Here is a 17,043-nt window from a genome sequence, read left to right on the forward strand (position 1 = left end):
CCACTGTAGTACAGTATCCTATACCACTACTACCGCTCGGCTAAACAATTTTACAAATAACAATCAGAATATGTCTTACATACAGTATACGTATTTAATAATGATGTGAGTCAGTCTGTGTGAGTATATATGTGTGTGTGTGTGTGTGTGTGTGTGTGTGTGTGTGTGTGTGTGTGTGTGTGTGTGTGTGTGTGTGTGTGTGTGTGTGTGTGTGTGTGTGTGTGTGTGTACATAGATACACATGCACATATGTAACTTACCGAATACGAATCACATACAACACAAGACGATTCGTTACCGGCGGTGTTTTGAACCCAACCTGAGCAAGGTCAACCCAATGCATTTAATTTTGTCCCGCTAACCTAACTCGACCGAGCCCACAGTGTACAAGACCACAGTGTACAAGACTATAGTGTACAAGACCACAGTGTACAAGACTATAGTGTACAAGACCACAGTGTACAAGACTATAGTGTACAAGACCACAGTGTACAAGACTATAGTGTACAAGACCACTGCACAAGACCACAGTGTACAAGACCACAATGTACAAGACCACAATGAACAAGACCCCCAGTGTACAAGACCACAGTGCAGAAGACCTCCAGTGTACAAGACCACAGTATACAAGACCTCGGTGTACAAGACCCCAGTGTACAAGACCTCGGTGTACAAGACCCCAATGTACAAGACCTCGGTGTACAAGACCCCAGTGTAAAAGACCACAGTGTACAAGACCTTAGTGTACAAGACCACAGTGTACAAGACCCCAATGTACAAGACCACACTGTACAAGACCTCAATGTACAAGACCTCAGTGTACAAGACCTCAGTGTACAAGAACACAGTGTACAAGACCCCAGTGTACAAGACCCCAGTGTACAAGACCACAATGCACAAGACCTCAGTGTACAAGACCACTGCACAAGACCCCACTGTACAAGACCTCAGTGTACAAGACCACAGTGTACAAGACCTCAGTGTACAAGACCACAGTATACAAGACTTCAGTGTAAAAGACCTCTGTGTACAAGACCCCAGTGTACAAGACTTCAGTGTACAAGACCACAGTGTACAAGACCACAGTGTTCAAGACCACAGTGTACAAGACCACAATGTACAAGACCCCAGTGTACAAGACCTCAGTGTACAAGACCACAGTATACAAGACTTCAGTGTACAAGACCACAATGTACAAGACCCCAGTGTGCAAGACCCCACTGTACAAGACCACAGTGTACAAGACCCCAGTGTACAAGACCACACTGTACAAGATCCCAGTATACAAGACCTCAGTGTACAAGACCACAGTTTACAAGACCCCACTGTATAAGACCCCAATGTACAAGACCCCCCACTGTACAAGACCACAGTGCACCAGACCCCACTGTACAAGACCCCACTGTACAAGACCACATTGTACAAGACCCCAGTGTACAAGACCACACTGTACAAGACCCCAGTATACAAGACCTCAGTGTACAAGACCACAGTGTACAAGACCCCACTGTACAAGACCCCATTGTACAAGACCACAGTGTACAAGACCCCACTGTACAAGACCCCACTGTACAAGACCACAGTGCACCAGACCCCACTGTACAAGACCCCACTGTACAAAGCCACAGTGTACAAGACCCATAGTGTACAAGACCACAATGTACAAGACCACAGTGTAAAAGACCCCTAGTGTACAAGACCCTACTGTACAAGACCCCACTGTACAAGACTCCACTGTACAAGACTCCACTGTACAAGACCACAGAGTACAAGACTCCACTGTACAAGACCACAGTGTACAAGACCCCAGTGTACAAAACCACAGTGTACAAGACCCCACTGTACAAGACCCCCTAGTGTACAAGACCCCACTGTACAAGACCACAGTGTACAAGACCCCACTGTACACGACCACAGTGTACAAGACCCCCTAGTGTACAAGACCCCATTTGTACAAGACCACAGTGTACAAGATCCCACTGTACAAGACCACAGTGTACAAGACCCCCTAGTGTACAAGACCCCCAAGTGTACAAGACCCCACTATACAAGACCTTAGTGTACAAGACACAGATGACAGTGTACAAGATGTACAAGACACAGACCACAGTGTACAAGACCCCCTCTGTACAAGACCACAGTGTACTAGACCCCCTAGTGTACTAGACCCCACTGTACAAAACCCCACTGTACAAGACCACAGTGTACAAGACCCCACTGTACAAGACCCTAGTGTACAAGACCACAGTGTACAAGACCCCACTGTACAAGACCACAGTGTACAAAACCCCACTGTACAAGACCTTAGTGTACAAGACACAGACGACAGTGTACAAGATGTACAAGACACAGACGACAGTGTACAAGATGTACAAGACACAGACGACAGTGTACAAGATCTACAAGACAGACGACAGTGTACAAGATGTACAAGACACAGACGAGTGTACAAGATGTACAAGACACAGACGACAGTGTACAAGACTTCATTGTACAAGACCACAGTGTACAAGACCCCAGTGTACAAGACCACAGTGTACAAGACCCCACTGTACAAGACCACAGTGTACAAGACCCCCCTAGTGTACAAGACCCCACTGTACAAGACCACAGTGTACAAGACCCCACTGTACAAGACCACAGTGTACAAGACCCCACTGTACAAGACCACAGTGTACTATACCCCCTAGTGTACATGACTCCACTGTACAAGTCCCCCCTAGTGTACAAGACCCCACTGTACAAGACCCCAATGTACAAGACCCCACTGTACAAGACCACAGTGTACAAGACCCCACTGTACAAGACCCCCTAGTGTACAAAACCCCACTGTACAAGACCCCAATGTACAAGACCCCACTGTACAAGACCACTGTACAAGACCCCACTGTGCAAGACCACAGTGTACAAGACCCCCTAGTGTACAAGACCCCACTGTACAAGACCCCACTGTACAAGACCCCCTAGTGTACACGACTCCACTGTACAAGACACAGACGACAGTGTACAAGACACAGGCCTGGCCTGAGCACCATGGGGTGTCGGGTCGGGGGGGGGGGGTGTTAACCTACACACACACTAACTACCTCTCCTACACTAACCCGGTGGTGGCCTCCACCAGCAACTGGTAAACTGTGTCTTGGTGATACAAAAGGTTGGTGCCAATTGTTATCTCATAGTTGTTTGTGGTGTGTGTAAGAGTAGTGGTGTGAGGTGTGCATGAGGCAGCATGGGGGCGGCCTCATTACAGGCACCGCTCCTCGCTGCTCGTAATGCTTCACAAGTGTAATTGTGGAGGTAGTTAACCCCCTGGAGGTGTCCAGTCCAGTTGCTGGTGGGTTGTCAGTGCTCTTGATGAGTGTTGTTAGTGATATACCAGATAAGGTTAGATAACCACACACACCAAGGCTCTTCCTGCAGGTTACATATTTAATCATTGTTCAAACCATCTATTATCGAGGCCTACTGTGCACTTATACCCTTTAGGGTATATACAAATTTGCAACTCTCACTTTTGTAATTCTTCAAAATAACCCCTAATATTGGTTTATATAAATTGTTCATAATATATAATGCTTAATGTTTTTTTTTCTTGTGGTTTGTAAACAGAGCCAGTTTGGAGAAAGCATAGTGCATTCTTGATGGTAAATTGAGAATTGTCTGGAATACTAATTATTATTTGTTCTTGGTTAGTGTGTCACAAAGTTTCTGACACCATTCGTGAAATGTACCAAATATCTTGTTGGTATTCCCAGAGTCCAACTTGACCAAAGTACAAATGTCATATTTTTAGTATAATTCAATTATCATGCACCCTATACCCATTGTGTGAGTGGCAGTGGAAAGTTTACACAAGCACATAATGGGCTCAGGAACTAAACGCTAGTTTTTTCTTTAGCCAAACAAGTTAGTATTAATGATGTAGCTTCAAAATTTAACATATAATTCATAATTCATTCTGTCAGGAGACAGGCAGCCACTATATATATATATATAAACTGAAAACTCCATACCCCGGAAGGATTCGAACCCAAACAGCCAGGAGCACTATGCACCTTGGCATACCTGGTACCTTAACCACTACTAGACCACATTGACTGTACAAAAATTTTGGTAGTTGTGTGACTATTTATCCAAGATCCGACAGCACTCGGTGGTCAACTTGGACATAATTAATTACTGTAATTTAAAAAATCTTAATTTTGTATTTGACTATAGTTGACAAGCTGAACCTAATGATGATAAGAGGAAAATTAATTTATAGGTTTTGTTATAATTACTTAATGTTTTTACAGCTCCTATTAGTACAAATAATATAGTAATTTACAAACTTGACAGACATTTGACAAGTCATGAATGTACAGTATTTTTTTTACCTATATAAAGTATATAGTACTATACAGCACAGTATATGGTACTCTACAAGGAATAGGAAAGGTTCTAGCAGGCTATACTGTCCTAAGAGCAACTGATGTCTTTTGAGAGTGTAGGAGAATTGATGGTATTTATGGTTACATAATGGTGTCTGTTACCAAGGTATGAGTGTCCAAATTTGAAGGAGTGACCTTTGATTCCATTGTAGTTTGAGTAGGGTGTTGTAGTGAACAGTATTAAAAGCTTTCTATAAATCAATAAAGGTATTGTAGACTGAAATACTATATAACATTGAGTAGCTATTTGATCTTATTGATTCTGAGAAAACATAGTTTTGATTTGTGTAATCTACACCTGCAAATGTTAAATTTTACAGAGTTCCTGTACTTTCCAAGATGGTGGTCCTATCAGTTCTTGACAGAGGTTTGCACACCTATAATGGGTGTCTGTTTGCTTACCCATTGCTCACCAAAGCCTGTACCAGGTAATACACACTTTATTACTTGCACGTACGGTGTTAAATAATACAGTACTGTACTAAATAGTGTATTTTTAAGCTTGATTAGTGTTCTCTTAAATCCTACACAATTGTACAGCATGAAACCTCTATTTTTGTCTTGTTTTAATGAACATTTTCAAAATTCAGCTATAAATATATTGAAAATAGCATACAAAGACAATTATATTAATGTTTATATTAAGAATTATTATATTAAAAATTATTATATTAAGACTTTTTGTTAGGAGACGTTTGTTAGTTGCTTATTATTGTAGTGTGATGTTGATGGAGTCACACACGCGGCAGTGAGTGTCTGGGGGAACTCTAGCTCAGCAGCTCCTATGGGGCGAGCCAGCACTGCACAAATGCTTTAACTATATTTCCAAACCATCGAACTCTCTTTAATTCTGACATCAGGCATTTTTTTCTAGTGCATTTACTGGAGCTCTTGGAGACTTTCTGGGTCAGCTTATAACTAAGCAGCCATTCATCAACTTGCACAGTATTGCAAGATACTCAGCATTTGGGTTAGTACACCTCTCTTGTTTACCTTGGATATCACAGTAACATAGTGTAGTATTAATTTCTTCAAGCTAAATGATGATGATAATTATAATAATTATAATACAGTAATAATAGCACAGTATAAGATATACAAAAGATTATATTAGAGTAGTTACATGGTGGGTACGGTTCAGTATCTGCATATTTTATAAAGCCATTAATTGTGTGCTGTGTTTTGTTTATAACTTAATGTAATGATTGAATTTTCAATTTTTGGGGTAATACTTGATACTATATGAGAAATAAGCTGTTAAATATACTGTAAATGAAATTAGTTTAAAGAAAATTTAGCAAATGATGTAAGGTTTTCTACAATGTTACTTAACGATGGAAAGGCTTGACTACTTTAATTTAGATTCTATAGCTTCAGAGGTAACTATAACAGTACAGATACAATATTTAATATTAACACTAACAGTAAACACAAATTGTCATATTTAAACTGAAGAAATGTTTGAACGTTTTCACTATACATATGTTAATTATGTATTTACTGTATTTGTCTTTTAATTGGGTTATGAGTGGTATAGCATTTTATTGCATTTGGGAGGTCATTCCACAATTTTGGACCCTCTTTATTTGGATGTCATTTCTGCTTTGGATGAGCTGTGCTCTTTGATATCAGACAGATATTTGTTTCTCGTGTGCCGTCATCATTAAATAGCTTTATAGATATAGAGTATACAGTCTGTACTTGAAAGTGTGCACTGTGCTTTTATATTTGATCAGTTCACAAGCTCAGTTTATCATTGTGGCTTTCTCTTCTGTTCTGCTCTAAATTTGGGTAGTATTTATTCTTAAATTTGGTAGGTTGACTTTTTCCAAATACAGTAATATGTAATAAATTTGTTCAACATTAAGGGTGAGTGTGTTAGTGGAAATATTAAGATATGTACAAAGAGAATATATACATTACTGTAAATACTTTATACATTTTTCGGCCCCTAAATTTTAACTCGAGTAATTAGGGTTTCTTCCATGACATATCGAAAGGAAGAAAAAACAAAATTAGTAAACATGTAAGCAAAATTAGTAAAGGCAGGTAGAAGAAGAAACAATATTTAATTGTTGGAAAATAAGGAGCTTGTTTTGTAACGACAAATTATTATCAATGGTAGGCAGAAGCTGATACTGTAATACTAACATATTCTTACTTTCTTGTTATAATTTGTATTAATATCTGTGACTTGTAGCTAACCTTGAGCATCCAAGTGACACTGGTAAGTTGGAGACAGATATTGTAAGTTTTTTTTTTTTTTTTTTTTTTTTTTTTACTTTGTTGCTTTAAGAAATCTGACTGAAAATTTCAGCCACATTTATATATCAATTTTTATTATATTTTGTATATTAACTTGCAAAGTGGATGAGAGCTTGATAATTTGTTTTGTTTTAAAGGTACTGTATTAGAGAATTTTAAGGGAAATGAATAGATGAAAGTTTGACATATATACTTTACTGTATAGTATTTGGAACAAAGAAGTTATCAGGAAGATCTAGTTTTAAAAGTAACATGATTACTAAGAAGATTAATTTTAGGAATAACAAGGAATGAACTAAATCATTCAACACAGTTGCTAAGGTTTAGGAATGTCAGTGGAGTTATACTTAGGAAGCAACAAAGTAACAAGCTACATAAACCAATGTGTAAGTAAGAATGTATGAAGATGGAAAAATCACTAGAAATCATTAATATAATTGTCTTGAGAAAACAATGTAACACACAATTTTCTTCGATTAAAAGCGCACAGTGTTGAAAATAATGAATGAATCTAATGTATTGTTCTATTTTCTCATGAAAATAAATACACATGTTCCACCTTATTTACTTTAGTGTTACTAATAGGTAGAAAATGCTATAGAACCTAAAGATGTTTTCTAAAGAATTTCCAATGCTTATATTAAATTTTGTCTGTGTGCAAGATTTGTTGTGACTGGACCAATGGCCCATCACTTTTACAAGACACTGGATCAGTTGGTGCCTGCCACGGCATGGGGAGCAGCTTTCAAGCGTCTCATGGTCGACAGATTCATGTTCGCTCCCCTCCTCCTCCTCCTCTCCATGTATTTGCTCTCAAGACTTGAGGTTAGACAATTATTGAAGTGTGATTTAGATTTGTAATTTAGTTTTTAATTCTTATAGGTATCTTACAAGTGTTAATGAACTCCATGACATATATTGTACGGTAGGGGACTTTAGTGGAATGGACCCCTGGCTGTATGGAACCTTAATGTAGTGGAAGTGTTTCATTTTGGCCGAGAATCCCAGAGCAGCAGAAAACATTACTATGTTACCGAGTCGGGTGATATCCAGAATGTGGCGCCAGTAAATGTAAAATATTCAACAAAACCTTCTAAAGAAATGTCAAAGTTGTTTAGTATTAAATATATAAAATAGCTATATAATTTTCACAAATAAAAACACACTAGTTACAGCTAAATAATAGCACAAAATATAATTAATTACTGTATTACCAGAAATATTTGTTTCAGGATATTAAGAGCATATACATTTTTTAATAGATAAAATTAGAGTACAGAACAGTGGAGTAATTTGAAAATACTGTACATGAAATTTTATCAAAAAGCCTATTGATGGCATTCATTCGCTAGCATTCATACACACACATACATAGAGTAAACAGGTTTCTGTAATAGCTTTTAGCAATAACATATTTCATTTGATTACAGTAAATAATTTTAATAGGAATTTCCCTAAAAAATCAGTTTTCCTAAATTGGTGTATAATTTTCCTGCTGCCATCGAGCTCACTGTCAGCGATCCTCGTGGCAATGACGATACCGGTAAGCATACTGTCAACGATCATCCTGATCAGGAGGGTACTGTCAAGCACATTCATCTTGGCCAAGAGTGCATAGCATTGTTTTGCATAAACTGTTTGATATTAGTTATTCCAAGATCTGGGATCCCAGAAGTTTGTCAATGACTAATCATGGTAATATAAGGGTTAATAATTGAATTTAAGATTCAAAATTAAATAAATATTTAATAATAAAAACCCACAATGAATCTCTGAGACAAACAAGACACTATCGGTGCTAATTACTGGCACTGCTATGCAAACTTTCACTGAACCACTTACTGCACTGAATATATGAATTAGTTAAATTTGTACCTATTGTATTGAAATTGCATAAAATAAATATGTATAAAACTAAATTTGCTCTATACAGTACAGGTATCTGATTTTGTTCATAGGGGAAGAATCATCGTACCTGTGCAAAAGAAATCCGGCTAAAATATTGGCCAGCGCTCAAGATGAATTGGAAGGTTTGGACTCCAGTTCAATACATTAATATCAACTACATTCCACAACAGGTAAAATGTATTTACAGTAAGCCTTGTTCAGTTCTCTTTACTGTAGTTTTGGATATTAGAAAATAATTCGTAGTAATGTTTTTTGGTGCCTACTAATAATTTATTTTGACAATACCATAGGACTTAATCCTAACCTCCATCAAATCACTATAGCAACGACCACAAATCATGATTAAATCATTTACTATGTAAAATTGACTACCCCTTTAACCTTGGGCAGCACTGATTTATATTTTACTTAAACACTAAAGAATATATACAGAACCGTACATGCAGATGACACTCCACATACGGGAGTGGGGCACAATACCATTTGGGAATCACTGCAAAAAGAAAAAAAAAAACTGCCAGGGTATTACAATAAAAATAAATATGAGCAAGGTCTTATTGTCTTAATGTTGTTGAAACATGCCACCATCCCTCTATTGAAAATTATGTTAATGACAGTGTTCTGACCTGAGGGGAAGGTCATGGACAGGAACACAAAGATTGAAATACTTTTGATAATTACTGAAGCGTTAGTTACGAGTTAAAACTATTCAATTCTGCAAGCTTTGCTGTTGATTATTACTTCAGCTTTGTTAATAATTTATATGGCTTTGAGGATCATTGAATAATGCCCAGGACAACAGAGCTTCAGATGATAAACTCAAAATTAAAGAGAAGGACAGTTTTACTAAAAGGCCAAATGAAAACTTTCAAAACTGAATTTATTAATCAAGAACAATAATACCCTATTCTAAATAACCAGCTGGCAATGGTGTATGAATTACCAAAAATAAAACTTAAGGGCATTACCTTAAAATTTTCTTCGTCTCTTGGCCAAATGATAAATCCAGAATCCCTTCCCAGTCTACCCCCAGCACAGAGTCCAGACCATACTAAGGATATTCTTAAGATTCTACGGACTTTGCTATTGAAACCATCACCCACTAAGTCACTCACAGAACCTAGCCTAATTACAGGACACGTCATAGAATACATAGAGGTATCCCAAGACGAAGTGAAAAATTACTCGTGGGGCTAGGACGAAATCAAGTGGTTGGACGTGATGGGGTTTCACTTTCACTTGATGAGGTGCTGTGAGAATGTGCAACTGAACTGAGCATTCCACTCCGATTAATATTCCAGACATCCTTGGGTGTAGAAATCTTAGCAGATACTGTATATGGTAAAAGGTAAACATAATACCAATTTATAAAAATGGCAGTTGAGAGGAACCTTTAAATTATAGACCTGTGTCATTAACAAGCATGGTAGTCAAAACACTAGAAAAAATAGTTAAAGCCAAATGGTTTGAACACCTAGAGAGTAATGGCATAATAATGGACAAACAGTATGGTTTTCGAACAGGATTTTCCTGTGTAACAAATCTACTTAGCTTTTATGATACAGCCACAGATATACTACAGGAAGGTGGTGGTTGGGTTGACTGTCTATCTGGAAGGATTTTGATAAGAGTCCCACACAAAAGGTTCTGGAAACTGGAACATGCTGGATGGGTGACAGGGAGACTTCTGACATGGATGAAAAATTTTCTAACTGACAGACCGATGAGGGCAGTAATCAAAGACAATGCATCTGACTGTAGTGTTAATAGCAGAGTATTGTACCACAGGTTTCAGTTCTTGCACCAGTAATGTTCATCGCCTATGTAAATGATCTACCAGATAGAAGACAGAATTATATGAACATGTTTGTGGATGATGCTAAGATACTGGGGAAGATAGGAGGCGCAGACAATTGTAATATCCTTCAAATTTATATAGATGAAATAAGTACTTGGAGCATCAAGTGGCAAAATGGAATTCAATGTGAAAAAATGCCATGACGTGGAATGTTTAATCGAAGAAAATAGACCACACATAACTTACCAATTATGTGGAAAGGAATTACAGAACTTTAATAAAGAATGAGACCAAGAGGTCATTTTGGATAGTAAGCTGTCACCAGAGGAATACAAAGAACATTGTGAGAGGAGCATATTTTCCAACTTCAGATTTGCTTTTAATTATATGGATGGTGAAATGGTAAAGAAACTGTTCATGACTTTTGTGAGACCAAAATTGGAATATGCTGCAGTTGTATGGTGCCCAGATCTCAAGAAGCACATAAATAAACTGGAAAAGGTGCAAGGGCGTGCTACAAAATGGCTTCCGGAACTGAAAAACGAGAGTTACGAGGAGAGACTAGAGGCGTTAAATATGCCAAAAATAGAAGATAGAAGAGAAAGAGGTGATATGATCACCACTTACAAAATACTAACAGGAATAGACCAAATTTACAAAGAGGAATTCCTGAAACCAGCAACTTCATGAACAAGAGGACACAGATTCAAGCCAAGAAAACAGAGGTGCCAAAAAAAATTAGAAACGTTTCTTTTGCAAACAATGGTAGATGGTTGGAACAAACGATGTGAGAAGGTGGTGGAAGCCAAAACCATCAGTACAGTAGTTTCAAAGCGTTTTACAGTACGACAAAGAGTACCTGGGAAGACGGGACATCACGAGTGTACTTCTCATCAGGTAACTACACTTAGGTAATTACACACACAGGCACTTTTTTTGTGTCAAAGTAGTTAACAAATGGAATACACTAGGCAATGATGTGGTGGAGGCAGACAGTTTAAAATGTAGATATGATTAAGCCCCAATTGGCTTGGGAATCTGTACACCAGTTGATTGATGGTTTAGGGGCAGGATGAAAGAGCTGAAGCTCAACCTCTGCAAGCACAATTAGGTGAATACACACACTGTATATAAAACTCCTGTGTCTGTAAATGTATTTCTAACCTTGTTTCTTAACTCTACTCCTTCTTTTCTTAGCTGCTCCACATAGCTTTTCTTTTGTACATATGGCCATAAATTTGGGGAGAGTGGGGCAGTATATATTAAATCAGTCATATCCATATCTGTTGAAAACTGCTTTTTAACTAATCATAACATTTTTGTTTCTGGCTGGGATAGTATACTAGCTACACCTACCTGTAACTGGTACTACACTGGTCTTTTCTTGATAAATAATCCCATCAGTGTAGAGATTCTAATGCTGCATCTCATTTTCTGTTGAACACCCATGAATAACCAGTTATCATTTCCTTCAGTATACAGTATTTAGTTTAATTAGGTATTTTTAGAAAACCTCTTACGCATGTAATCTGTAAAGAAACATTCTGACAGCTGGATAAACTTCCATCCACAGTACCGTTCACTCTTCGCCAATGTTGTTGCCATCTTTTGGATTATGTACTTGACCAACAAGAGAAGACAAGCTACCACTGCTGCTGCCAAAACTCCTTAAATTTCTGCAGAACTTTAAACAAAGTTTGCATACAAAAAATCAAGAGAATTAAAATTTGAAACAACTTCAACAGTTAAACAAAAGTTCAATAGGTATTTAAAACAGTAGTAAAAAAATATATATATTTGTATTTCATTTTGTGTTATGGACTAGGCTCCCAGAAATAGAGAGTTAACCAATCACAGTGCAGGATGCAGAATAGTTTAACAGTTGTCACAGTGACAGGTTTGTAGACACTGCTTTAGACCATGTGAGTTAGGACGATGCAAAGGTACAGTATCTCCTCCCTTCAGCTAGATCAAGTAATTGGGAACCAGTTGGGTTCCTATGAGAAACCAGTTGTGAAAAGGAAGTTGTACTGTACTGAAGCTGCCTTAAACTGAATTTGAAATTAACAGTGATTAAATTTCTTGTTCTTCATTATTGTAGTAAGGTTGATTAGTAAAAGCTAAAATATTCTGACAACTATTTTCTACTTGATAAATAACATTTACCTCAATTTTTTTGTGCCATAATTCTTAATGTAGGAAACAGCAGAGATTCTGTTCATAAAAGATGCTGTTCACTTTTGTTCATTATTATTTTTTAATTAAATTATGGGCATTAATTTAAAAGAATCAGTGATGTTGACAGCTTAATGACCCCCATAAGCCACCAATACCCAGGAACTATTGCAAGGAAAATTTGCTTTTTAGGTGATAATTGTATTTTATTTTTATACCTGTACTGCATAACATGAAAGCTTAACAGTTAATGAGTTTTAAAACTACTAAAACTGTAATAATTTTTAGTTTTATAATTGAGAATGTGGTACAGTATATGGTAGTTGTAATGAAGCATTACAATAACCGTATTAGACATACTAATTTTAAAACTTGCAGAAATATATTCATAAAGCTATATACTAGTGGCTATATTAACATGTGGGATTATCTATGCATACATTATATTGTACTGAACCCTTATTGGTTAAGTCTGCATAGTAATGTGTAATGTAATGTTTAGGTCAAGATGATAACTTGAGTATATTTTTGTTATATTAACGTTTATAGAGTTTTAATATAATAATTATATGTGGGTCTGTAAGTTGTTGTTGTTTTAGATTCAGCTACTGGGAACAAAAGTTCCAAGTAGCACGAGCTATGGTGAGCCCGTAGTGGACTTGGGTCTGTAAGACAATAATATGTATCTTAAGTAATACAGTGGAACCTCGAGTGACGAGCAACTAGTTACAAGCATTTCGAGTAACGAGCGAGCCACTCGCAGAAAATTTGTCTATATCAACGAGCTTTCGCTCGATTAACGAGCAAACTACATGGTGCTTTCTAGCGTTCCCGCTGGTTCTCAGACACCTCCAACGACAGTGTTGTTGTTGTTTCGCAAGACGAGCGTTTCACGTGACGAGCTCGGTGCCGGAACGGATTAAATTTGTTAATCGAGGCGCCACTGTACATGTGCACTGTAATTTCAAATTGTTCATGAACTGGGTTATCAAGTGAACTGTATATACTTACCTGAATTTACCTGAGGGCTACTAACACTTTAGTGGTCTTGACGAGGACAGGACAGTTTTGTCCTCTTTTGACAATTACTTACTGTATATGAAGTAAAATTTGGTCAACTTATATTTGTATGGAAAATTATTGGTTAGAGAAATTTTAATTAAATTACATACTTGTACAAGAAAAGTTAAGATATGTGTGGGGATAATGGAAAGTGATTGTACACAATTAAAATGGGAGAAAATGCATAAGATTTTTATTGCCATTTGTTTTAAAGTTGAAAATGTATAATTTATATTTCCTACACAATTTATATATCCCCCACCCATGGGTGGGTGAAACAGGCTGATTATTTTATTGAACTAGTAACATCTTTGCCAACCTTAGAGGAATGCTGCATAAAATACTAAAAAATTTGTTTATGATTGTAACTTGTGTAATGTTCAGAATAGGTAATGCATTGTAAATACTTAAACGTGCAACGTGAGACAATATCTATATTATACATACAGTACACTACTGTTCAGTATTATAGTAATATATAATACATGTACTGGGTACATTTTAGTCGGTGAATTCCCATTTGAACAGAAAATGGTTCAGGACCATTTGGTGCATCTGATCTCTGTTTTTTATTGCTACAGTCAATTTTTTAATACAAATTATAAATATTTGTGTATATCAAAATACAAATTACATGTAGTAAGTGTATTGATAATCATCCAAATGAACCTTGCTAGTTCTTTGCTCACTATATTATTGTGGATGGTTGGGTTAGTACAGTATAGGATTGGCAGTGCTAGTAACCATAAAAGTTAAAACGTATTATACAGTATTTGAAATTGTGAAGGTATAATCATCTGCATTAGTATTTGCTCGAGATGAAATCATTAATCCATGCAAGGAATAGGAGAGGGCCAAGTACTGTATCAGTATACTGCCCTGGGAGACTTGGTGTTGTTCATATTTAATATTAGTATCTTCTTGAGGTTATCTTGAGATGATTTCGAGGCTTTAGTGTCCCCGCGGCCCGGTCCTCGACCAGGCCTCCACCCCCAGGAAGCAGCCCGTGACAGCTAACACCCAGGTACCTATTTTACTGCTAGGTAACAGGGGCATAGGGTGAAAGAAACTCTGCCCATTGTTTCTCGCCAACGCCCGGGATCGAACCCGGGACCACACGATCACAAGTCCAGCGTGCTGTCCACTCGGCTCCCTCTATCTATCTATCTATTGCAGATTTTTGCATTGGTTACTGCAAATGCAAAAACTGCCCCTCTCAAAATACAGCCTTGACTAGTGTTTATATCGGGGCAACTATAGATTTCCTTGTTATCTTTTGGTCCCAAATTTCTTTATATTTTTTTAAATTGTCATCCACACTTTTGTGAAAATAAATATTCCATTCGCCTGGGCTGTATGGGTCTCGAACCGTGAACCCACGCATGTGAGGCCCAGGCTCTATCAACTGGGGTATGAGTAGTCTTAAAGAAGAAAGTTTCCAGAAGTAGCATCCTGCTTCCAAACTGAAATTTTTTTTACTTTCTCTGACTACTACTGAAGCTCAGAGTAATTACTGACTCACACCCACATCATGGGCGTGGGTCAGGATCGGTATGAAGTGCATAATGTGTACAGTACAGTATGTTGGCATCCTGGTGCAGACACCAACAGGATGGGTATGGAGTGCATAATAAATGAACTAAACTAAAAAAGAAAAACTATCCCCGGTCTTGCTCAAGCTCTGCTCCAGGCCTCGTCTCGGCCACCTCTCGGCCAATTACATTTCTAACAACAGACTTCTGTAACCCAGCCTATATTAAATAAACATTAAAAAACACTAAACTCTTTACCCCAAACACATATACGTAAACAAACGTTACAATGGGAAACCTGCCTGGTATCTTACCAGAGAGCCACTAACACTAGTGGCCTCGACGAGGACAGGAAGCTGGCGGCTTGTCGAAGGTCCCCCCATTTGCCTTGATGATCTTTTCCATTTGTACTTTAAAGGTTAACGGAGTTTTGGCATTAACGGCTTCGGCGGGTAGGCAGTTCCATGGGTTAATAGCCCTGTGGGTGTAAAAGCATCTCCTGTTCTCAGTCCTACATTGTGGCTTGTTGAGCGTGAAACCATTCCTCCTTGTTTGTATGACATCTGATGGATGTCATACACATTTCATGGAATTCCTGGGAATATGTTGGAGATGTAACGCGTGGTATGTGAGCTTCCTGAAAATGTGCAATTCTTGTGCATAATTTTAGTAGCTGCTACATTAACTCTAATAAATTGTCATCCACACACATGGTAATAAACATTTCATTTACCTAGGCTCTTAAAAGACTCGAACCATAGACCCCTGGCATGTGAGACAGAGGCTCTATCCACTCAATTTGGATGGATGACAATTTACATGTTGCGGGCGTAGATCACCAATTCCTCTGAGCTTCAGTAGTAGTCAGGGGAAGTTGAAAATACCAGCATAGCAGCAATAGTTGCTTCTGGAAACTTCTCTTGTTAAGACTACTCATAGAGCCTCTGCCTCACAAACGTGGGGTTCATAGCTCAAGTCTCTTTAAGAGCCCAGATGAATGAAATTATCTCTAACGTGGTAGCTACAAAGTCTTCCCAAGGGTTCGGGACTTCTTCTCACTGAAGGTGGGTGCAGGATACCTCTTCCCCCACTTTGTCTGCTTCTGGCCTGGTGCATGCTAACTTCAATTTCCCTGCAGGATTCGAGGACGGGGGGTGCTCTTCCTTTTTTTTTTTTTTTTTTGTGATATATACAAGTTACATTCTTGTACAGCCACTAGTACGCGTAGCGTTTCGGGCAGGCCCCTGGAATACGATCCCCTGCCTCGAAGAATCGTTTTTTTCATCCAAGTACACATTTTACTGTTGCGTTACACATTTTACTGTTGCGTTAAACAGAGGCTACAGTTAAGGAATTGCGCCCAGTAAATCCTCCCCGGCCAGGATACGAACCCATGACATAGCGCTCGCGGAACGCCAGGCGAGTGTCTTACCACTACACCACGGAGACTCCTCTAAAATGGTTGCGGTTCCTACTCCATGCAAGGCATCGGGTGAGACTTCACCCTGTTACAATTTTTAACCTCTTCTTTGAGTATAGGATGCACCATAAACTATTACTCACAAGACGAATATGAGGTTCACAATAAACGATTCACGTTGAATATTGGATGGATCATAAACCACCGCTCACGGGATGAGTATGGGATGCACATTGGACATTACAAACTGGCAATTCATTGACTGAAAAAATCCTGAACGTGATCGAAGATTGCTTCATATTCATGGTTTCTGAAACGAAGTCTCAATATTCGTTTATTAAAGCAAGTTATTAATATATATGGAGATACGTCGAAAGACAGGTGCAGCTTGGGTTCATTATCTTCTAAGAAACGTAGATGACAGAAGTTGTTGAAGCACTAAAAGTCCGCTCC

At 38.1% G+C, this 17,043-nt stretch overlaps 2 protein-coding genes across 8 annotated transcripts; both read left to right on the forward strand.

Annotated features, from left to right (window-relative positions):
- The first annotated feature begins 305 nt into the window (after nt 1-305).
- On the forward strand, nt 306-13,826 carry LOC123761776 (peroxisomal membrane protein 2). Of its 7 annotated transcripts, XM_045747977.2 has the most exons (7): nt 3,336-3,420; nt 4,751-4,858; nt 5,305-5,400; nt 7,358-7,520; nt 8,202-8,238; nt 8,654-8,773; nt 11,975-11,994. In XM_045747977.2, exons 2-6 carry the CDS (start codon nt 4,770-4,772, stop codon nt 8,749-8,751), a joined length of 483 nt encoding a protein of 160 aa, XP_045603933.1. In that variant the 5' UTR covers nt 3,336-3,420; nt 4,751-4,769; the 3' UTR covers nt 8,752-8,773; nt 11,975-11,994. The 7 variants fall into 7 exon arrangements, with proteins under 7 accessions (XP_045603931.1, XP_045603928.1, XP_045603927.1 ...); XM_045747975.2 differs by lacking the exons at nt 3,336-3,420; nt 8,202-8,238 and adding an exon at nt 306-328 and having other exon boundaries at nt 11,975-13,826; XM_045747972.2 differs by lacking the exons at nt 3,336-3,420; nt 8,202-8,238 and adding an exon at nt 3,007-3,154 and having other exon boundaries at nt 11,975-13,826.
- Nucleotides 773-1,333, forward strand: LOC123761846 (uncharacterized). The gene has a single exon (XM_045748066.2). The coding sequence runs from the start codon at nt 773-775 to the stop codon at nt 1,331-1,333; it is 561 nt and encodes a 186-aa protein (XP_045604022.2).
- Nucleotides 13,827-17,043: the final 3,217 nt, after the last annotated feature.

The sequence above is a fragment of the Procambarus clarkii genome, chromosome 24, assembly GCF_040958095.1.
Source record: "Procambarus clarkii isolate CNS0578487 chromosome 24, FALCON_Pclarkii_2.0, whole genome shotgun sequence".
Lineage (NCBI taxonomy): Eukaryota > Metazoa > Arthropoda > Malacostraca > Decapoda > Cambaridae > Procambarus > Procambarus clarkii.